Genomic DNA, 25377 nt, shown 5'->3' with positions numbered 1-25377 from the left:
GGAATCTATTTGATTTTATTTATGAATAATTGGAATCCCCACTCACTACAAAACATCTTATGTATTTTAATATTCTAAAGGATCACTCAAAACTTATTATTTATTTAGTACTATTCACTTCCAGGTGCTTTAATGATTAGAACATCACAAATGAGAGAAAAAAATATAGTATTATCTAGTTCAGCCCCTGCCAGTACAGAAGTTTTTCTTGCCTTTGTCCTACATGCTCTTGTAAAAAGTCCCACTCCAACATCCATGTGGTCCCCCTTTAGGTTCTGAAAAGTCACTGTAACATCTCTCCTGAGCCTCCTATTTTCAGGCTGAACAAGCCCACATCTCTCAGGCTTTCTTTGAAGGAGGTTCATCTCCCTGATAATCCTTCTGTCTCTTCTCTGGATCCACTCTAACAGCTTTATGTCATTCTTATGCTGGGGTCCCCAGACCTGGATACCATACTCCAGGTGAGATTTCACAAGAGTTTTCTCTCTGAGAAATGCCCTGAGGCACCTCATATGGAGAACGTGGTACAGCAAACACAGGGCAATACAAATACTTAGTCTGGCAAACCCATGTCACCACCAAAATAGCTCTGCCTAAGCTTGAACAATGAGCTTTTCATTTTTTCTTTATCATTTCTAAATTCATGATTATCAGTCTTCACTAAAATATATATGTGATTTTCTTTGGGGGGTGGGGGGGAAGATGTGGCTCATAAAGGGTTTTGAAAGGCAGAATGGTTAAAAACTGATCAGACTAAGTCAGAAAAACTTTCCAGGCAGGAGAGAGCAAGGCTGCCCAGATATGAGCAGAGGACTACTCTGGAGGATGGATGGCTATGGAGAAAGGGAAAAATTCCTTACCATTACAGCCAGATATTTTCTATTATGCTTATTTTAACTGGCGACACACCATGAAGATGCGTGTATGGAAAGAAGAAGGGGAAATTACATAAAATACGTCCAAAGATATCCACAAGTCTGTCTAACTCATCATCTTCAGTATTCCCTTCAAAATGCATTGGACATTTAAAAAGCATTTAAACTCACAGGTCACTCAAGTGGCTTTTCAAGTGCTTTGTACAATCCTTTTTCAACCTAAATTGGAAGTCTAAGATTTCATTAATTCTGTTTTTCATCCCTGATAGCTTTCTCTGTAGCTGTCTGTTTGCAAGACAGGCTCAAAATGACAGTAGTGTCCCATGCACTAAAATAAAAAGGAAGGTTTCCTTAGCAACAATATCGACAAAAAAGCTCTCATGATTTTCTACTTCACTCCTGTGTTTTCTTAATAGCTTGAATAATCCAAATACTGGGGAAAGGCAACATGCATTTGATCTTAATGAACTGCAGTGGCTAGAGACGGCATGAAAGCAAGCAAAGGTATCTGAGCTATTTATAAACTAGTGGATCAGATGACTCAGATTCAGCAGCATTTGGAATTATTCATATTATTTTCAGTGAGTCATTTAAGGAGATGCTTAATTGTGTCAGGCTGTGTGCAAAAATATTCTTAGACTTTCTTTTTACCAGCAGTTTGGTCTGATAACTGTAATATATAGGAGGCTAAGTATGAGTTATATCCTCAGTTCCATTGATATATAGGGAAAAATGAAGTGGTGAATTATCGTGGTGTAAAATGAAGTGTCCGTTAGAATTCCAAACTTTGAAGAAGACTTGGACTTGTTTGTGGCTTCTTAGCCCCAGCTCAGTTCTCATCAGACCTGTTTCCCAGACATCAGTTTTGACTATCTGGGGCTTCTTTTAACACTTTATCTCATCATAAATAGTCATTCTGTCCATAGATGGATTTTTCCCATAACTGTGAACACTGCAGAAAATATCAAACAAATTGAGAAAAACAGGTCATTCTTTGAGTGGAGTATTATCTGTTTGTTTTCATCATTTAGCATTTAGCATTCACAGTATTTATTCAGTATTTGCAATTACAGATATCTGTCATTTGTTATAAGACAGCTCATCCTGAACAGCTACATGCATCTTTGATGTTACTGAAAATGATGAGGACTATTTACTTCTTGTGTTAGTATGGGAACATCTGCCACACTGGAGATGCTACTGGGGGATATGGTCCTCACAGCTACCTTTACACCAACCTGTTTATCATTGCTTCTGAGAACATCTATCTAAAAAGTAAAATACCATGGTTCATGGAAAAGAAACCCTCTCAAAGTCTGATCACAGTTAACCACAAAAATTGACTCCATATTCTGACTATCAGTTTCTGAATAAAACACTGACCATGAGAATGCCAGCTATAGAAACTGGAAACATAGCTGATAACAAAGCAGAAAAATGAGCACTCCAAAATCTTCCATAGCTGAATTCTACAATTGCAAGCTAGAGGCATTTGACACACAGCCAAATACTTGTCTGAGATGTTAAGTGATAAGCAATGTGTAATTAAGAAAAGTCTTTGCTGATCCTTCTGGGACTGAGGAAACATCTAACTATCATTAGCATTCACTGGATGCCAAGACCAAATGTATAAATATTACATTAGTCAAACATGAATATAAATGAAGAATGAAGTGTGTGAAACTAGAGCACAAAGTGAATGTAGAAAAAAATGGGAATGTCAGAAATGGGTAAAAAAGATTCAGTCACTGCAACAAAAAGTCCAATGGCAATGACAAAAGGGGCTAACACTGAACTTTGTAACTTCAGCCCATTTCACTGTGTGGGACAGGGCAGTTGATAACAATGTCTGAACCTAAGTGTCTATTGTTAATGCACAAACTTCCAGGATGGATGAACTTCCAGTAAGGATGAAGATACAATCCTGTTGATCATGTTTAAGTACCCCAGTGCTGGACTCGAAAAGATATCGGGAACAATAAGGACTGAAAGATATGAACCAGGAGATGTGTCCTTCTGGAACTGCAGCTGTAAGTCCACTGAGATACACAATGCCTAGATATCACAGAAACACAGAATTACAGAACTGTAGGGGTTGGAAGGGACTTCATCGAGTCCAACCCCCTGCCAAAGCAGGTTTCCTACACCACAGGTCACACAGGTAGGCGTCCAAGTGGGTCTTGAATATCTCCAGAGAAGGAGACTCCACAACTCCCCTGGGCAGCCTGTTCCAGTGCTCTGTCACCCTCACCATAAAGAAGTTCTTGTGCACATTCGTGTGGAACTTCCTATGCTTTAGTTTCTGGCTGTTTTCCCTTATCTTATCAAACAGTTTTATTGTGCTCTTTGTATCTGTTGTAGATTCCATGGAAATAAGTAGGAAGTATTATCTGGAAATTCAGAAGTGATTGTTTGATGCACCCTGCTGCTCCCATTTACCATATATCATGAACTTGGAACCATCTCAGTACAGAGAACCTGTATTTATTTATTTATTTTTTTTCTGATGAAGGTAACCTTGAACATGTCTGTTGGCTACCAAAGGGCATTCATTCTATAAGACTACGATAGAGCATAACCCACTGGATGTTTGCAGTGCAGGCACTGGGACCACAGTACATGTTCTTTTCATTTTACAAATCTGTATCACCAGACTACCTGTGAGTGTATGTTTTTCTAAATGGTACTAAACAAAAGACTTTTTAAGTAACTGAAGTCTCCTAGATTGATACAGCACACAGAGTCAGAAGGAATTATTTGGTAAAGCTTGAAGTTGACATCTAGTGGCTGATCAGCTGAATCCCTTCACAGGCTTCTCTGACTAATTAATTGGTTCTAATTAGCCAACAGCAGTAGGATGTCAGAATTCTATACACAAGTGTCTTAACACTGAACTGATTCCTATCTTTGTGTCAGCATCACAAAATCTTCTAGGGACAGTTAATTTTGTGATCATCCTCCTCCAAGATTACAAGAAATTATAATCTTTCTGCTTTGTCAGCCACAGCTAAAATGGTGCACATGAACTTGGATATCCAATAGGTAAAGAGAACCTTTCAATGCTCTTGGCTATGTATCCAACATCTTTCAGAAGCTCTATGTTAAATATCAAAAGAAAACCTACACAGAACATCAAGCACTACTGAACTGTTTAATAAAAAGTGAATGGAACAGACAAAAAACAGGCAGGTTAGTGTCTGAAAAAGAAATTTATTTTATTTGTAGCCTGGTGTTATTTTCTGCTGTGACCTTTCATTTTAGCTTAAAGTAAGAATTTTAATTCATAACCTTAAAATGAAAACTGTACAAACCTTGTATCAAAAATAAGAAATACTTGCTTGCTATTTGACTTGTAAAAAATAAAAAATAAACTTTTGATGGAAAAGATTTTTTTTTTTTTTTTTCCTTAATGCTGGTTCTGGAATCATAATTCCCAAAATGAATTTCTCAGTCTGTTCATTATTTTACCTCCAGTTTTTTTTTTTAAGTGAGACATTTTTTACAGCATCTTTCAAGAAATACTTATTCTCCAAAGGTTTTTGTTGTCAGAAGTTAATACTGGGAACTAGATCAAATCCTTCCCTTTAAATTTCATTTGGCTATTCTACTAATACTTCTCACAACATCTGAAATAGCCTCTGTTCCTTGCTGACATTTAGAAATTTCAAATATCTGAGAGTGTGTTTTGCAATCACTTTTTCATCATAGGTATATAGATCATTTAATCTTCTCATCATACTGTAATATCCAGACTCTATTAAAAATTAAATTGAATAAATATATAAATACTCAGGGTAATCAAGCAAAATTCCCATTCTATTTTGTTCACACTTCTGACAGCTTACTTCTTCCTTGGGATTTTATTTCCCCCCCGCCCCCCGAAAGTAATGTCAACCTGAACTTGAATGCAAACTTAAAGTAGCAATCAATAGAAAACCTTCCAACTCACTCTGGTCACTAATAAGATTTTTGTCACAGGAGTTTTCAGTTATTATGAGTACTGATCAATTTTAACCCAAAGTAACTGGACAAAAGTTGGGGTATGATATCATAAATTATATAATTTCTTTGTTTACTGCTGAAACAACCAGCAGAGACATGACTCTCAGTACAGGACCCTCAGTTTGTCAGTGTCTTGTAATAATGAGGAGCACTGAGAATATGAAAATCTATGCACTGTGCAGACTTTCTCTTAAACAGTAAAGGCAACTAGCAGCATTTTAATGGAAATGCTGTAAGGAACATCCACAATGACTGTTGATGTATCTGCAGAGATCCAGATACACAGAACACAAAATAAATCATAAAAGGAGAATACAAACATGTTATATACTAGAGCAAAGGGATATTTCATTTCCCAAAGTAATAGCTACTGATTTAGATATATTACTTATTGTATTTTTATTTCTTAACAGCATCTATTTCTAACTCATATGCTAGACAGTATGCATTAAGATATTTTTTGGTAGCTATCATTGAAGATATAATTCTAAGTGGTAACAAAACGGAGATTAAAACTTTCCAGTATTTGAATAGATAAGAAAATATGTGTTAGTGTAAGGAATCTTTTAACGAAAAAACATTTAAGACAATGCAAGACAATGCTTTTCTGTATAAAATAATTAAAAGTATACTTCATTTGTGGTACTGAAACATTTGCTCTTATTCAACCAAGGCTTTAATCAAACTCCTGCCATTTTCAAAACTATTCAGTGCATTTCAGAATTAAGCATTTCTCATCTTTCATATACACTTTCCATATCTTGTCCCTTTTCTCAGAAGGTTTTTCTAATATTTAAAGTCTAGTTTTTTTCTAGACATTTTTGGAACTTTCCCCATTGTGCTTATACACCCTTCCTTCTTTACTGACTTTTCTTCCATTTTGCTGTTCTCAGTGTGGCTATTTAAAAATTACAGCATTTTACTTGTTCCTTGTTTTTTGGTTGAAAAGAAAAAGATGTTTTACTTGTAGGGCAAGTTTGATTTTCCTGGAACCTAAGTGAATTGCTTTGAACTGTAGGAGACATGCTCAGATATAGTTCCCCTTTCATACAAATGTTTCAGATCTTTCTTTATTACCACGCTTCAGAAGCGATAGTATCTCAGACTCACTGATACTTGTTTTACTAAACTTATCGCTACCTCAGTTCATTGCAGTTGCAATCCTTGCTCTCCAATTCTAGGTGAAAGATACTCATTTTCAGTTAGTTACTGATGGTTCATGTGGGGCCATTCAGAAATGTATCTGTTATGTGAAAATATATCTTAAACACAGATTTTCAAAAAAGTGTATAAGTTACCTAGAGGAAAAGATTTTATAGCAAAACGGATCTCACAAATACCAATAGAGAGGAAATTGCTGAGCCTAGAAAGTACAAACAATAACAACAAAAAGAAAAAATATATATTTATTAGAGTATGAAATAATCAAGGAACTAGTGAAAATTGGAAAATCTGGTGAAAATGATAACAAACTATTGACTGTGTTTATTAAGACATGTTTTTCACAGAAGAAAAACATTAAATTTTGAGAATGAAGTTCTGTGGGGATTTAAGATACCTTGTTTTTCATAAGCTACCATTGAAACCCATTAGTTTAGAAAAGGCTGGGGAAGCTTGGAAGTTTCAAAGGAGCACTCTGTATTAACAAGCATCACCCCTGAGGAAATAATAAAAGAAGCAGGTAAGAGAGCTTCTCTCTTATATTTGCTGTAATGAAAACGAACTAGAATGTATCAAAGGAGGAGCCACAAGTCAGTGAAGGTGTGCAGGAGAGTGTCTGCAGAGGGCAAAATGAAGCAGTTCTAGTGGGGAGAGAGAAAGGATGCACTCTTTATTTGATTTGACTTGCAAATATATCAGGAAAAAATGATGGTAAAAAGTCATTAATAAACAATGAGAGCTATAAAAAATGATAGCAATGATAGCACTCAGGCCCTGAAGGAGGTACAAGGATGGCCTAGCATGGAACATGAAACTCATAGTGTGAATCTGTGGGCAGGGAGTCCTTTCCCTGGCCATTTAAGAGGGAAAGACAATTTTCATCACCAACTTGATCTTCCCTAAGTGCCACAGACCACTGAACTTTTCAGAATCAGTTCCAGTATGAACTAAACTGTGGATGGAATCACTTTTGGTGTGTTCGTTTTCTGAAGAGGCATAATCTCCCCAAATATGCTATTGCTGCTGCAAGCAAATACACCCAGATTCATGTTTTTTCAGCCTCATAATATCAACTGCCTTTCCAAAGCCCTAAATTATTATTAAACTTCAGTGTTTTATTTATTAAACATCCTGCAATTTTGCATCACTTGCAAAAGATATTTCATTTGAATACCTCCATATTCCCTCTAATTTCACCTGCTAATTCTCTTTTTTCCTCCAGTCATTTTTTCACCTTGATTCCACTTCTTCCTTCTTGTGATGCTTTATAAGGTCCCAGGTTACTTATGACAAACTCATTCAAACACTCAGACAACAATGTTAAAGCAGTGAGGCTGGTGCAGAAGACAGTAAGCACTGACTGGAACAAGCACAATGAAGTGACATGTTGATAATTTACTTTCAGGTCCAGAATTCTGAGCATGTGAGTGCCAAAAACTAATCAACATAAAGGATGGGAAATCAGGAAAGAATCCATTCACTGATTCTAAGAATATTTAGAAAGTATTTATGGATACTTTAGAAATACTTAGACTGAATAAATTACAAGTGAGAACACTAGGTGGGAGAAGTCAGGGAGGAATATGATTATTACCTCTCTTAGGAGGGTCAAACCCAGATTAAGAAGAGAAATTATTTAGGATGGCTGTACTGGATATTAATAGGAACAGTGCATTGATGCTGTGCAAAAGAAAATCTTCAGCCAAGTAACAGGAAGCATTTTTTCAGTGGCAGAATGTTAGATTATAGAACTGTTTCCCAAGGGAGGTAGTGCTTCAGTGTATGAGTCATTTAAAATTAGACTGAAACAAAGCACCTGCAGATACCTCAGGCAACATAGCTTTGTTGGCAGGCAGACAATCTCAGTGACCTGACAAGTCTTAACCAGCCTTCCTTTCTATCATTTCATTTAATTTTCTTCTGTTCATATTCAGGAAAATGAGAAAAAATAGCATTCTATGAAGCACTTTTATTCATTTCCTCAAGTGCCTGATTACAAATGAAAAATACATAAACTCGTAAATATTCAGACAACTGACAGATAAAACTGATGATCTACTGAACTGTTCTCTGGTTCATGTTATTTAGGAAGTTTTTTCAAAGCATCTCCCTTCCTTTCCTACCACAGTGATGGATTTTGTTTGCCAGAAGCTGAGACAGTCAGTGGTAATCAAATACATAAATGAGATTTAGTTTTACCTGGAATTACTATGGTTAGAACATTTATTTTTGGACTCCTCCTGCTTGAAATATCTAACTTTGCAGTCACTGAGTGATACCAAAGCAAAATGATAGAAACAGATATGAAGATGCTTGTAGAAACCATTCACATGTTAACAGCAAGGAGTTAATATATCTGTCATTTTATGCTACAGAGTATAAGATCAAAACAAGTAGAATGGCAAATAAAAGTTCAGTGTTGTCTAAACCAGGATAACAGGTAACATCCATTGCAGAAAACGAGCATGTGAGTTCCTTGACTAGAAAAGAGAATTTTTAATATATTTATCAAATTATATGTCTGAAGAATAGCTAATAGAATATCAATATTTAGGTAAGGGGCTTCAGGGAAGAGTATCTGAATACCCAAAAACATACTCACCCATTACTCTGACCTCAAAACTGTGCAAGGCTTTAAAAACTCTTTGAAGAAAATGTACAGATACCTGATCTCTGTTTAATTTGCAAGTTTTAACTAGAGTTTTTTTTTTAGGAAGGGACTAAAATAACAGGGTTCCTTTAGCTTAGCATAACAAGGATAGAAATCAAAGACAGTATCTCTGTTGGTAAGGGGTGACTATAAGCATAAAATGATAAATGAATTGGTATATAAACATTGTACTTAACACAGTTTCAGACATGGCAGGTTGTCCTCTGTAGCACTCCAGTAACTTCCAGAAAAGTGCATATTTTATAGGTTATGTGCCCAGTCTTCTACTCTCACATGGAAGATAGGCTGGATATCATACATACAATGATACCTTAAAATGTATGTAGGGGGTGGTAAGGTTTAGGCTCATGATTTCTTCACAGAGTCACGTAAAGGAAACACAATAATGACATAAAAGTGAATAACATGGGCTTGTAAGAACAAAGGCCAGATATTACAGACTGTTTCCTAAGTAGAACAAGAGCCCACTGCATCCTAACACTCTTATATTTTATACATTTATTGAACAGTATTGGCCCAAGTAACAAACCCAGGAATACACTGCTGGTGGCCTCCAAGTCCATTTTGTACCTGAGATTTCTCTTCTGCAGGCTAAACTGTTCCACTCACTCATCCTCTCCTCACCAGAAAGATGTCCCTACCATCATCTTCATGGCCCTTCACTGTTATTTTGTTCTAGTATGAACTCAGCTCTCTTGTACTGGGGAGCTCTGAAGTGGACACATTACTCAGATGTGGCCTCATTGGTGCTGAACCGAGAGGAAGGATCACCTCCCTTGACCTGTTGACAATGGCCTTTTATTATGCAGACCAGGATACTGTTGGTAATACACAAGGGTGTATTACTGTTCATGGTTAGCTTCTCACCCACCAGAAAACCAAAGTCCTTCTTCAAAGAGCTACTTTCTCTCCAGTCAGTCCTAGTGAGGTGAGGATGAGAGAGCTAGGAAAGTTCAGACTGTAGAGAGAAGTCTCAAGGGGAATCGGTCTGTATAATAGATACTTGATGGGACAGCAACAGACTCTTATCAGAGTTGCCCAGTGGCAGGACAAGAGGCAAAGGAAAAGAACTAAAAACAGGTAAACTTCATCTGAACACAACAAAAATATTTTAGTGATGGTGATCACACATTGGAATAGGTTGTTCAGAGAAGCTGTGGAGTCTTCAATTGCTAAGATATTCAAAAACCCAACTGTCATGGTCTCGAGTAACCTGAGTTAGCTGACCCAACTTGAGCAGGGTGGTTGGACTAGATGATCTGAAGGGGCTCCATCCAACCTAAAGGATTCTGGGATTCTGTGAGCCTGTGATCTGAGGATGATCATTCCACACTCTGTGCCAGATAGAACAAGAGTAGACAGACTGACAGTCTGTCAGTCAGATAAAAGTTGCTGAAATGTCAAAGTGTATGAAACTTCATAATATCAGGTTTAGTTATATAACTAGCCCTAGAACTTGACCTCTACCTGTCAGATTTCTTTTGCAGTCCTAGGGAATTTTACAGCTGACTTCCCCTAAAAGTATACTCATCAGGGCTGCTGATGAAAATGGTAGCTTGTCTCCACATCTTTACCCAGTAGGGTAAAATGTTGATGCATTTCGCTGCTCTTTGTTTGAAGAGAATTCGGCCCTTGAATATATATCTCTGTCTGCTAAAAACATCTTCTGGGATACTAAACAGTATCTTCAGTTTCTTTAGTAGCAAAAACTATATATAAATAAATTGTAGCTATTTAACTCCTTCTGCACCTGCCATTTAGCTTACTGTGTCTGAAGTTAGAATTGAATTCCTCAGAATAGAAAAGAAAATGCCCCTAGGGGCTGCTTAAGAGAAAGAAGCTATACACTTAATGTAACAATATGAATAACCTCCCAGTCATGTGCTGTTTTTCCTGGTGAATTCTTGACTCCTTCACACAATGAAAATGCACAGTATGAAAACATTGAGGAGAAATAGCTATTCAATGCTTTCAATACTTATTTTATCTGAATTCTGTGTGCCTTCATGCCACATATCACGCAAACTTTTGCAGTTGATAAAGTAGACATGCTGTGTAGAGGCTTTTTATTCTTTAATCAAAGAACACAAAACACTAAAGATAGCTGGTTTGTTTTACCTTCTTTTTCCTTGAAAAGTTATAAAGAACGGGGCTTACTAAACCCTTCTGAAAAACTCCATCTCAAAAACTAGTGTAGTATTGAACACCCTCAGACTGAGAGGTGGAAAGAAGCAAAGGAAAGCAATTATTCCATAAATTGCAGTTTGGTTGCATGAAGATTGCTATAAAACTGTACCACTACATTTGTCCAAACCATTTTTACAAGTAAATCAAATAAAGGCATAGTGACAATCTGACAGGTTATGGCAGTGCTGAAAGCAGTAGAATCTACAACCTGTAATTAAGTAAGAACAACAACCAAACACAGTTTATAAATATATTAACTAACAACATACTGTATAAACGATGTATTTATGAGAGCAGAAATCTATTTCTTGAAAAGTGTCACTGTCTATGTAATGAAAGTTTCTTCCAGAACCTTGTCTATCTAATCAGAGTGCCACACTTCAATAAAATGGTTTCTTGAGATCATACTAGCCTTCACTATTGGAAAATAGTATATTTAAACAAACAAACAAACAAACAAACAAACAAAAACACAACAGACTTTGTAAAAGCCCTGCACCATTTGGAGGCAAGCACTCCAAACATTCACTCTAGAAACTTAAGATGAGAAGCTGATGACACATTCAAAAACCTGAATGATTCCCCTCAGACTTTGTCCTTCAATCTTGCTATGCCTGGAGTGATTGCCCTTTTTCCCCATGTGACTTTCACTGACAAAATCACTAGTACTAAGAGGCAAAATTAGTATTAGAGTGCAGATTAGAATGAAGTAAATTACTCATAATGCTCATAATGAGTCAAATAAAAAAATGTACAGAATTGTATGAGCAAAGATTGTCTAGTCTGGAAGGCTGCAGCTACAGGTTCTACCCCATCTTGAGTCAGTCTAAGCATCAATTTATTTTAAGCGCCCCCTGTTAATCTGTGCCAGAAATTTATGCCTTACCCTTACATAAAGTCCGAGTAAGGGCAAGTCAACATTCTCATCCCTTCTGTAGAGAGCAAACAAACAAACAAACATACAAACAAAAACTTGTGTTATTTCATTTGAGGAAGTGTACACTACTTTCTGCTAGAGCCTTGCATTATCTAGGAATGCCCTCCCTAACATTGCTGGTAGCCCCTCAATATGAATAAAGTAGCAGAAGAACTAATACTATAAGGATATTGCCAGGTGAGGTCATGGAGGGTATTTGTTAAATAGTGCTGTAATGGAAATTCCTTCATTTCTGTCATTTTTATTTCTGTTATTTCCCTTCTCTGTTAAATTTCACCACTGAGTATACAATGGTACATTTCTTCATACCATCTGTCAGCTATCATATTTTTTCAAGCAGAATCAGAGTTCTACTTTAAATTTTCTTTGATTAAGAGATTTTTTATCCTGTCTTAGGCAGAATAGAGGTTTTCCAAAGACAATAACAATTTCAGCATCCTACAAGAGATTTTATTGCTATTAGTTTTAGCTGTGAGGTTGCTATGTTAAAGAGCGTACCAATATGGCTGCAAAAATATGATATGTTCTAGGGATTACCAAGAAAACTACCTGCAATCAACATTTGCAGACCAGTTAGATTTTTTTTTCTTGGAGGGCTCTTGAATACGAAGCTATGAACAGTCAATGGCTTTTAATTAAGTTTAACTCATAAAGTTAAATTCTGACAAATCCCAAGTGCAGGTACTGTGAGGAGATTCCAGCTACTTGGCATTTTCCTTGCTCATCTGGAATGAGTAAAGAGCTCCTCATAATAGTGGTGGTAAAGGATTTGCTCCACAGCCTGTGTCCTCTGCCACTGAGTTTCTGACAGGTCTTGCACATATTTAGCAGAGGAGGAGGAAATGCTTGCACCTTCTCCCTTCTCTCTAAGCAAAAGTCTTTCAAAACTTTATCATAGAAAACCACTAAAGGGATATTTTGTTATAGTAAGCTGTCTACTTAGGCTACTGCAATATAAAACGGTGAAATAGCTTGTTTTAGAATAGCCCTTCTGGGGTTGTTATAAGCCAGGCTGAATGTAATTCTCTTTAACAGCGTGTTAAAAACACTTAGAATGAAATTTTCCCATACAATAAACTAACACTCCTAGTAAAGTCCTAAGTTGCAAAATCATTCAATTTTTCCATTTATACATGGTTAATCAAATGCATTTATTGTTAAACCACAAGAAGGTAACTGTGAGCTACACCATTCCCAGATCTTCCCAGTGATGCAGCCTTCCACTTCTTACAATGAAAGAATGCTAATTGCACTCCTAATAGTCATTCAGTCACTGTACTTTCTGGTCTTCTCCATTGTCCACCTTTGGTTAGATTACCAGATCCTTTTATTCAACACAACGTTCAACCCTTACACCTTTCCATGCTTATTTTCTACACTGGGCCCACCATCCCACCTGCATGATTCCACTCAACTCAGCATTTCCTTTTGCCTTTCTAGTTCATACTAGCACCAGCTGTTACAAAATACAATCCCTTTGCATTTCCCCACTGCTCCTGACATCCCCTCAGGAAGAGCTAATTATACCCACACTATGACATCACTAATCTTATGATTTCATACCTCCTTTGAAGTGTTTCTATGTGTGATCATGACAACAATCAAATTCCAGTCCATTGAGACTCACTGCTGTTGCTTTCTTGTGCTTCCCCTACTGACTGCTTTCATCTATTGTCCTTCATCTCATGCTGCAATTGTAAATTCCTGAGGGAAAGGCTGTCCTTTTCTCTCTGTTTTTACTGCACCTAGTCAGTGGCTCCTGGTCTTTGCCTGGGGCTCACTGACACCATAGCAACAAGAAATAAGGTCAGTCTGGCTCTTTCATTTAAAGCTCCTATAACCTCTATGCTTATTAGGGGTGAGCATTCATGTGCACAGAACGCAGAGGAAGAACTGTGTCATTAGACTACAATCACCCTCAATATATGTGAGAGACCCTATGTAGATATCTATCCATAGACATAAAGGTGAATTTGATTTCTTTTCATCATTTTAAAAGTTTATTATTCTTCTCAGACATATGGAGAAAATTCTCTTTATTGTATATTTTCTACTGGAGCCCCAGATTTAGTGATGGAGAATATAATCTAATTTAGGGGTGAGTCAACATCACGGCAACATTTTTCTTTGCATTCTTCTAATCTCAAGCAATCCCAAGAATGGATAATTACCAACATGATGTGATCATGATTAACTCACATCCTACCTCCTCCTGTTGATGACTAAAGGAGTTTAGACTTCAGTTTTTAGATAAAACTAAATTCTGAAAATCCACTCAAGTTTGCAGACATTGTGTCACTTTCTCTCCTGCACCATCCTCAGTGCTGGTGCATTTATCTTTATTGCATCCTTGGAATATTTTAACATTTATTTTATATTTTGGACTACTTTTTTAATTTTTTTTTATTTTTTTTATATCTACATGACTTAAAATAACTGGACATATAAGCCATCAACTGGATTACTATATTTTAATCCACATCAGAATATCTGGATTTGATTTTGTCCCTGTCTCTATTATTTTTATTGGGAATACAATTGAAGCCTTCCAAAGGCAAATAAGGAAAGAAAAAAAAAAGTATTCTTTTACTTACACACAATGTAAAACAGAATAATTATATCTGAGTACAGTTTAAACCCAGTATAGTTTATTTTTGTTTTTATTTTTTGTTGTTTCTTTCTTTAATCAGAAACTGCTGCACTTTGAAACAAACACTGCTTTTAGTGCTTGCTTTTTGTTGGCCTTTTATCTTTTTTTAATTAGCTCACTTGGGAAGTAATGCAACTGTTTCGCTGAAGAAGTTGTATCAGTGTGTACTGTGTGTAGCTGAATACTTCTTTTCATTTAACCATACAAATCCTGGCACAAAAATTTATATTGAATTACTCCACACTTCACACTTGGCACAGCCTGCTTCCCTCAGTGCCCTTCATTTTCCTTAAGATCATCTTGATAAGGCACAGCCCATACCTTTCATTTGTTTGTTTGGTTTTTTTTGCTGGCAAGTAACAAGATGCAAACTTTTCTTTGCCTATCGGGAGTCCATCATAGCAGCCACCAACAGGGTTCTATGCAGTACTGCAAAGCCTTAGAATACCTCGCTATTGAAACAAGTAATGAAAGCCAGGTTTCAGAAAAAAACAAAACAAAACAAAAACTCCAAACCATAAAAACCAAACAACTCCTCACAATGCCTCACAATGTCACAAAAATGAATGTTTTTCCTTGCTGCAAAGCACTTTCTGCTGAAAGCACAGAAATACAGAAATTACAGACCAATCTTCATTAGTATACAGAAGCCTCATGTTGGTTTTATAGATCATTTTACAAACCAAGGGGGAGACTAACGATCATCTCTGCTCCCAGATAACTCCTCACTGCAGGTATGTGAGAAGGATGAGACACTGCTTTCCAAGAAGAAAAACAGAAGCATGTCCTGGATACACAGCACAGAAGGAAAGCTAATAAAGAGGGAGAGCTAGAACTGGTGGATATGAAAGAGAACAGGAAAGGTTTCTACAGCTACAGAACTAAAAAGACCAGGGAGAGTGTATTGCCAAGTATGACAGATAACCAAGAGATGGGGAGCCTGTGAAAGGAACCTGACACCTTTGTGCTCTCAGCCTTTACTGTTAAGGGTTGCTGCTCACAGGTCTTTGAGATCTATACTTAAAGGCAAACACTGGCAGAAAGATGTGATTCCATGGTACAGAAAGATCAGTTTAGGTACAGCTTTGGTCTTTCAGACATACACAAGACTGTAGGAACAGATAAGATGCATCTGAAAGTGCAGAGGAAGTCAGCTTGAGGTTACTTTAGAGACATTCTCTATCATGTTTGAAAAGCTGTGGTGATTAAAAGGAGGAAATGTTATGAAGGGTGTTTCAGAAAGGCAAGAGGGATTCAGAAGAAGGTTGTCTCCAAAAAAGAAGCCCTACAGGAAGTTGTTAACAGGAAACCATTGTAGCAATGAGGAGTTTCTGAATGTGGTTTAGGAGGAATTTCCCAGTTACTGGACTGCAGACTGTAGAAAATTGTGGACCACCAATTGCTACAGGAACGGCTTTTTTATTTTATTTTATTTTATTTTATTTTATTTTATTTTATTTTATTTTATTTTATTTTATTTTATTTTATTTTATTTTGTCTGAAAGGGAATAATTAGGCATATGGCAAATGGAACTGTGTAGTATCCAAAATGATATGAAACTTAGATTAGCTTCACAGGAACACAATTACATGATTAATAGCATTTGAACTGGGTAAGATTAACAGTGTAGAACTCTGCAACTAAACAATGAAGGTAAACTTTCTCCAGAGCAATGACATATGCCATAATATGTAATTGGAGTTGTTAAATTCTTTTACATCTTTTGTAATACATACAGACAAATGTAGCTTATCAGTGCAATGGCCTGGTAGCACAGCCCATAAAGAGTTTGTCAGAGTTTTTTGAATGGAGTTTGCATTTAAACCAAAGCAGCACAACACATGCTAGTGTTGTCAAAGTTCAGTTCAAAATGTATCTATCTGAAATGTACACACTAACTGGCTGTGCTCTTTCTATAAGAAGCCAAAAACTAATATGTCACATAAGTAGAATTAATACATAGTGTATGGAAGTAGATGGTACAGACTTTAATTAGTACCTCCAACTAGTGCGTGACTGTTTCTACTAACTACTTTTAAACTTCCTAAGAGATGAAACTTGGTTTGCCACCACTGGACATTATGCTAACATTTTAATCACATAATTATGAGAAAAATTCTTCCCAATGCTAAATCCAAATGTTCATCTCTTCCAGTTACATCACATTAGCTCTGGTTACTTATTTTAACTTCAAATTATCTTTATTCATCCATGGGTTTCACACATCTTAAATTCTCTGAGCTTCTCAGTCATTACTCAACAAAGCTCTATCTGATGAGTTCTCTAAATGTATTTCCTACAGAGCCTTCCGGGTAATTTGCATTACTTTAGTCTGGACACTTCCATTTGCTATTATGTTTCTGGTAGTGACTGCACAGAATTTTGAAAAATAAGCATGTCTTGGCATGAGCTGAGAACTGGCCAACTTGGTTGAGGTAAAAAGGTGAAGGTTAAGGTAATTTCCTGATTGCTCTGATGCAGAGATCCGCTTTGTGTTGTTCAAGTTTTGGTATAAAGTACATTGACAGGTGTTTCAGTGGGTCTGTTTGAGTAAAAGGGGTTTTTGGAGCTCACAGATCAAAACATAAGGAGCTCTGTGGCCCCTGGTCCTGCCCAATATCCTGGAAACATATACATGAGCAAAGAAAAATGTTTAGCACCTGAGTAAATTACATACAAATGGTTTCCTTAGGAAATTAGCAGATGACGTGATAAAAAGCAATCCTGAGCTAGGATAAATTGCTGCTTGTGGTAGGCATAGAACCTCAACAGAAAAGAAATTAGATAAATAGAATCTTTATGTGCACTTCTGCTGAACAACGCAGAATTAGCCAGCAGAAATATGGGGTCTACCACACCAAGCGTGACACTGCTTAGCCTGACCTTGTGCCTGACACAACTGGTTAAAGGAAGCATTATATGTTGACTAAAGGACAACCATATCTTGGGGTGCACCAACCACAGCACTGTCACCAGTCAAGACAAGAGATTGCTCCATGCTACACTGCTTTGGTGTGACCTCACCATGACTACTGCATGCAGTTTAGGATACTAAGTACAGAAAGAACATTAAACTATTAGAAAGTGTCCAAAGGGAGGTTTCAAAGATGAGGAAGTGTCTAGAGTGTACGATGTGTGAGGAGTGGTTGAGATCCCTGAGTCTGCTCAGCGCAGTTCAGAGTGGAGCATGGCAGCTTCACCTCCTTGCAGGGAGTGGAGGGGCAGCGCCGAGTTCTGCTCTGTGTGACAGCAACAGGGCCATCAGCATGGATCTGAATCAGGTGAGGGGCAGGAAAAGGGGTTGGGGAAGGGGTCTGCACCAGAGAGCGGTGGGCATGGCCCCGAGTTGCCAGAGTTCAACAAGGGTTTGGACAGGGCTGTCAGATACAGGGTCTGATTTTTGAATGTTCCTGTGTGGAGCCAGGGGTTGGACTCCATGATGATCCTTGTGGGTCCCTTCCAGCTGAGGTTTTCTAGCGTTCTATGAGGTAGAGTACTGGCCTGTGTGCAGAGATGCTCAGAAACAGTTCTCTGGTCACCATCTGTGAAAAATGGCAAAGTACTTAAATAAAGCTTTCACATTGCCTTCCCTCACACACACACAGGAAGGAAACACAGTATTTGATGCCTTAAAATGCACTAACAAAATCAGAAATTATTAATTATAAACGCAAATAGCATTACACGGTTGGGCTTCAGCTTTGCTTCCACCTTTCTCTCTCTCTCTTTCTCTTTCTTTTTTTTTTTTTTTTTTTTTTTTAATATGCCAATAACACCTTCATTTTCCTATTCAATGATGAGAACAGGAATGTGAAATCGGAAGTATGTCATTGTATTTTTCTGTGCCCTTGAAAACAGATTCTGCTGCTAAAAGATATGACCTCTTAATGACTAATTTTTATCTTTGTCTATACACATCAACCTTGTCAGTCTGCTTATCGTTTTAAATCAGAATATTTCTTTAACTACTACATTTAGGTCTTAGCAAGGCAGGCTTTTAATATTTGCAATTAATTTCCTTTTTATCCTCTTGCTGTGGAGTGCTACGGATGCCCTGCTCATAAGGGAGCAGTCCATACTTTAAGTAGGGGATGTTTGGATTCCGTACAATTTTTTACATGGAAGAATGGAATAAAAGCCACTGGAACAAAACGCCATTGGTAAAGCCATTGTCACCACAGTGGTATAATTAACAACTCCATGCCAACCTGGAGCAGTACTACAGTCTTACTTTACATCTGCAGATCACAAAATTAAACTGATTACTGAGAAGTATTTGCCTGACTTTTTTCTCTGCACAGTCTAAATTTGTCTTGGAAGATGGCAACATATGATTGCCTACGCAAAACTTAATATCAAATTGGGCATGAATACTCCGTACATCCCAGGTGAATAGAATCAGAATATATCCCTGTGCCAGTAATACACCTGTCTGTGGGAAAAGGGTCACTGACAAGACTCCAGTTTCAGACACATTCACCTTCCCATGAGAGCTCAATAATGGTGATACAAAGAAGAACACCGAAGTTGACTCTTTGAAATTGTTTCTAAAAAACAGGATTTTTTAAACATCAAATAAACAAGCTTTTATTTTTTATTTTTTATTTTTTTATTTTTTATTTTTTAAACCAACAGGATGTGCACAGCCTTGTTTAAGGACTTATTATTTACAGAGAAAAGGGATGGTGAGAAAATTGCAGCTAATATTCAGCCATGTATGTAGGTCCATAGGAAGTTCACAATCACGTTCAGTACTTAAAATAGCTTCAGCAAGATTTGAATTAACCCGTGAATGAATCTGAGATAATTCCAAACAATCAATCAATCAAACAAAAGAGCAACCCAACTTTGGATGAGATTAATGGCACAATAACTGAAATACTTATTTTTCATAGGATAAAATTAAGGACTTTTCTTCTATTGAGTAAATACAGTGTATATGCTCAATTAACTATAACAAAGGCCTGCTGAAGTAAACAAGATTCAGAAGAAAAGACTACTCGGTATGTTATCCAGTGGAGTATTGGTTAAATTCAGTTCTTTTCATAATTGTCACATTTTTAGTACATATGAAAAAGTTTTCAATGTCTTTATTTCTTACAAAATTCCATATGACTAAAATCTTTATTTTTGAAATGCAGATATATCTGTATAGATCAAACACATTTCTTTTTCCTACAGAGTGAGCATACACAAAAGATTTATTGTTTCTGTTACTGCTACTGCTTATACTTCTTTTAAAAGGCAGTTCTACCCATAGACTGCATTGCTCTTCAATTCTTACCTTATCAATACTTTGTTATGCTATCTTACAATAAACTTCAATCATGTGCCTTAGCATATCTGAGTTTTAGAGTAATATTGAATCTGTTATATTTCTGTTTATGAGCACTAGCATTCTTACACAGTATATGAGGGCCTCTCTGAAAGTAATGCCTCCTATTATGCTGGCCCACAACAGCAGTCAGATGTTGATGAGGTTGAATTTTCCCATCTGTATTCCATTACATTTTGTTCCTGTGCATAAGATGGCATCAGAGGGGCAGTGTGATAAAATTATATCTGACACGGAAATGCAGATGAGGAAGAGGTGTGTCACTGAATTTCTCCATGCAGAAAAACAGGCACCCACTGACATTCAGTGATTCTTTCTGAGTACTTATGGAGACCAAACAGTGGATATCAAGAGTGAGGCAGTGGGTAGTGCATTTCAGCAGTGTCAAAGTGGCATGAAGAAAAGCCATGTTCTGGACAGTTATGCACAGCTGTCACATCACAAAATGAAGTGTCTCAAGCAGGTTATTCCCAAATTGGCAGATTATAACCAGGGAACTACATATAGACCAAATATCAGCTTCAGTACATTGGAAATAATAGCTATGTTAGAGTGTTGCAAACTTTGCACCATGTGGGTCTCATGAGTGCTCACATTGGAACAGAAAGAACAGTATATGCAAGCATGTTGGGACCTACTGAACCAATAAAAGGCTGCAGGCGACAGTTTCCTAGATCATATGATTACTGGTGACAAGACACAGTGTCACCACTACAAGTGGGAGTCAAAACAACAGTCCATGGAATTGCAACATTCAAATTCTCCATCAAAGGTAAAGTTTATGACACAGTCCTCAGTGAATAAAGGTAATGTATAATGTCTTTTGGAATAAGAAAGAGGTGATCCTCTTGATCTCATAGAATTCAGACAAACCATCAACTCTGACCACTAGCCTGGTGCCATACCAGTTTGAAGAACATGGAGCACATGGTAGGTCTTGTCTGGACTGTCCCACCACACCCACTGTATAGTCTACATTTAGTGTCTTGTGACTTCCATCTATTCCAGTTGCTGAAAGATGGACTTCATAGTCAACATTTTCCTAGCAATTATTATAATGGGTTACATCCCTTGGTGCAGATTTTTATGAATGCAGTAGGTAGGTTTTTGATCACCAGGTCAAAATGCATAGCTGATGGCAGTGACTATGCTGAAAAATACAGCAAATATACAGCTGCAAAACACTATCAAATAGTGTTACTGTACTCTTTGTATCTGTTGTAGTTTCCATAGAAATAATTAGGAGGCATTACTTTTAGAGCAACCTACATATATTTCAAGCACATTCTCAGTTCACTGATATGCTGCTCTGACTGAGAAATTCTGCTGATACAATAAGGAAATAGGATCCACCTATGAAGTCAGTGATCCATGAAGTAAGTCGCTACACAAGATTTGAAAGATCAGAGCGATGACAGTATAACAAGATAACCCTTCTACTGGAGTAATGGTAAAAGACAGTGGTAAAAGATACACACAATTTGTCTTTTATTTCTTACAGCTTTGCTGTTATGTTTTTTTGTTTTTTTTAAATATTATTTTATTTTATTTTATTTTATTTTATTTATACATACTGTGTCAATTCAAAGATCATCTATGACTGTGTCCATATAGGACATTCATTTCAGTGTTAGGAAAAACAAGTGTGGATAATTTTGCTGAGGGTTGTCCTCCTGTGCATTCACCATTTTCCTCCTCAGGTACAGAACTGTAACTTTCCCCAGTATTTTACCTTACCTCAATATCTGTGTCAAAAAATAATTTGTATTTCCAATGAGGTCATCATTCTACACCAGCTCAGAATTCCTTTTTAATCACAATAGGAAACTGGAGTTCTACTAAATAGAAACAAAGTGAAATCCTCACAATATGGATTTTATTTTACACAATAATGGTGGTTAGGCACTGGAACAGGTTGGCCAAAAAGTTATGTTCCATCACTGGAGACATCCAAGGTCAGGTCTGGTGGAGATCTGAGCAACCTGATTTAATTGTAGATCAGGTTCATTGCAGTGGAGTTGGACCAGATGACCTGGAAAAGGTCCTTTCCAACTCCAACAATTCTGTGATTCTATGATTGCAGTCATGGTTGGAAAAAAAATAAAAATCAGCACCAGGTGGTGGATCAGTTGAACTCTAGAAACTCAGGTAAGTCCAGAACAACCTCATCAAGACAAAAAAAAATCTGCAAAATAGTTTATTAACAGATAATTATTTAAAAGACTTTATAAGACTGATTTCAAAGGCCTGATAATAAGTTTTAATAAGGAAAGAAAATTCAGCTCCCATAACACACATACATAAATCGAAAGGATGCAAAAGTCATCATGACTTGGTAGGGAGAACTGTAAATTTCTTTGCTCTGATTGGTCTGATTGACAGCAGTAAAATTAATTGCTGAAGGCTTAAAGTGGTCATGAAACTTGTGACTGAACGAATAGCAAAATTCTTCTCTGAAAAGAGAGTTATAAGGAACAGTTATAAGGAATTATCAGGCAAAAAAGGGGTGTAACTTAAAGGCCTGGCTGGAATTTTCTGTATGAGAACAGCAGAAGCAACATCTGCAAACTAGGTATGTTTTAGAATATGTTATCAATTATTTATTGCAATAGATAGGAAGGTATTATATTATCTATTACTTGGCAGAATGTGTTTACCCCCTGCGGAACCTACAAATTGGTCAGAGAAATAATTTATGCAGAAATTGATCAGCCGAGCTTATGTTGGTCTTCGTTTAGTTTTTGACTTCTTAAGTTCAGTGAACTTGTCATCTGTGATGACAGAATGATGTGATGAACACTGTGTAGTCATGACTTTGGCCCTGTCTTCAGCTAGGTCCTCAGTTGGCTTAAGGACTTGCACTGACTTCCACAACCAGTATTTCACCTTGCTGTCCATTCAGCTCTGATAACTGGTGTTAAAAGACACCTCTCAGTATCCCTCAAGGGACAGAACACCACTGTAAATTAATGTAACCTAGCAGTTCAATCTCCACAAACTTGCTGCAAACTAATGAAATTACATGGTCAAGCAAAGACAGACTACACTTAAGCTCCTTTTATGTTAGCTTCAAACACTTCAGTTAACAAAAAATATTTCAAGAAAGGCTTGTTACTTAGTGAATGTATGATGAACATAAAATTGTGGTGTTATATATCTATGAATATTTATGTAACTTCTACCATTAGATGTCAGACACTGGGAAAAAAATAGGAAAGGAAAAAGATGTGTTTTCCTTTATTTGACCTTCTGTAATGGAAATCTATGTTACAATTTCTGTATTGATATAACTCTTTATGAAAATTTATTTACTTTCCAGTGGGTGCTTTGTGCTGATTAGGTGGGAAAGGATTGCACTTTCTGCTATTTATAACACAGCTAATGATTTTCTTTGAGGTGAATGGCTCCTTATTTATCACCAGATGCTTTCCTTGACAGGTACAAAGTCAGGACAAAAAAAGTCTTCATCGCTTTATCTGCTACAACAATACAAAAAAACAGGCCTGCTCCCTGAAAGTGGTTCTACTCACACATGTAGTCTCACACATACAGCTCATTTTTCACAAGAAAAGCATGTTTCTGGATATCTTGCTTTCAAAATTGAAGATTAAAGGATCTGTCCTTATTATTATGTCCTTATTATTAAGCTGCTCTACATACTAGACTAATCATAAGAAACAAGGTTTAAAATAGTAGAGCACTTAGATAAATCCGAGATTGTGCTACACTATGTAACTGTTGTGCTGTCCATAGTAGTTTCGCTTTCAGGATAGTTGTTAAGGATAGTAAAGGCCTGAAATCAGATAAATCATTAGGAAGCCCTGGTCTGCATGAAACTTCTTGCTCTTTGCCCCATGTAGAGATGTTTTCTAGCACAGCCATTAGAACAGCTCCTACCCTTCTGAAATTAATCAATTATTCCCAATAACTTTATGAAGCCTACTAGGTATGACACAGCAATCCCTTCTTGTTTTATTTGGAAAAGTTTCAACTTCTGACATAAATTGGTATTTGCAGGACCTCATATGCAAAGAAGTGTCTGCCTTACAACTGATTTCTGTTCTAGGATTTATTTATCCTATGTTAAAAATGTAGTTGATAGCTTCAGTTTTACAAAAATATCTGCAAGTGTTTGCCGTGAAGGACTAGTGTTTCTTTCCTATAATTACAATGTATTATACAGTTTCTCTTAAGTGGTATATTATTCTAAAATCCCAATGCACTCACCTGCATTTAGTTTTCACATATATAAATATTTTCATGGTTACCATAGGATTCTTCACAAATTTGCAGTATCAATGTAGTAAAGAAACATTATGATGATATGCCCCAATGTAATACCATCATATTAGAAAATAGTGTAATAGAAAGAAGAGACAGATTTAGCAGCAAAAGTGTGCTTACCTTCATATGTTCCACTTTCTAAGAGAGCACCACTTTTCTCCAATTCCATAAAATCTTCAACAGTGATGAAAATATAGTCCACACCAGGGACCTCCCCCTCCTTATGTGGCCTTGTGGTGCCTATTAATAAAAATGAAAGACATGCTGTCAAATACACGACCTAAATTTAGAATGATCTGCTTGAAAGTTTTGTAAAATTTACAAAGTAAACTGTTTATACAACACATTATGTAGCACATCATCCTCTTGAAGATGTTTTTCAGAACCATATAGTTACCCTTGTTGAAGCTGACACAGGATATGAGATGCCTGTGTATGGTTGGGCCAGATGCTCTTTGGACTCAAGTTATTTATTTTCAGATGAAAATGCATGATACTGCTATACCTTCTACTTCACCGTAGAAAGACCATCTCAGTGAGACCACGCATTCAAAGTTGCCAAGAATTTTTGATGTATTTTCATAGTTTCAGAAAAAGTCTTGTCTGCAAATAATCAATTCCATGCTCTTTTAAACATTTATTTAGTACTCAAAATAATAAATCTGTAAGTAAATTTACAAGGGTTATGTTCATATAGCTTGTTTCATGCCTTATGTGGACTTGATAAATGGGTAGAATTGACAGATTGAGTGGCCCAGATCACCTGCCAACTATACTGTCAAACTGCAAAAGTGCTTAAATTTAGTTATTGCTTCTATTGCCATCTAGATGACAGAGTTCCATAAATGCTGAGAGGCAGTATTTCATACATGCTGAGAAATGACTCAGGTTTAGGTAGAAGCTGAGATGTTAGCAGGGAACAATCTGAATTTGACCTGATTTCGTAATAACACCCCACCACCACTTTGTTGTTGTTGTTGTTGTTTGTTTGTTTTGTTTTGTTTTGTTAAATCCCTATTTTGACTGAAGACACTCAAAATTCCATTTGCAGGTGGGTGATTTCAAGGTCCTAATCAGACTCAGTGTTTTTACTATCTTAATCAGTCAACTTCTATTTATGTTGCAGTGATTAAAACACAGTTGAAAGGTTTGGTTTCAGTGTTCTTGGCACAAGGAAGCTGATAGAAACCAAGTATTCCACTTCTGTCCGCTCAGTTTAGCATTACAATATTGTGCAAAAGACACTGTCTCTTTCTTAGTTATTAATCCACCTG

At 36.7% G+C, this 25377-nt stretch overlaps 1 protein-coding gene across 10 annotated transcripts in view; it reads right to left on the bottom strand.

Moving 5' to 3' along the window:
- The window catches only part of MAGI2 (membrane associated guanylate kinase, WW and PDZ domain containing 2), a 675337-nt gene that overhangs the window by 261129 nt on the left and 388831 nt on the right, over nt 1-25377 (bottom strand). For all 10 annotated transcript variants that reach the window (XM_032442310.1, XM_032442308.1, XM_032442312.1 and 7 more), the window contains one exon: nt 24224-24343. In XM_032442310.1, the coding sequence (XP_032298201.1) occupies nt 24224-24343 (120 nt within the window). The remainder of the gene's footprint in view (nt 1-24223; nt 24344-25377) is intronic.

The sequence above is a fragment of the Coturnix japonica genome, chromosome 1 (genome assembly GCF_001577835.2).
Source record: "Coturnix japonica isolate 7356 chromosome 1, Coturnix japonica 2.1, whole genome shotgun sequence".
In the NCBI taxonomy this organism is placed as follows: domain Eukaryota; kingdom Metazoa; phylum Chordata; class Aves; order Galliformes; family Phasianidae; genus Coturnix; species Coturnix japonica.
The sequence above is the reverse complement of the archived record's forward strand: the minus strand, read 5'-3'. Positions and strand labels throughout refer to the sequence as shown.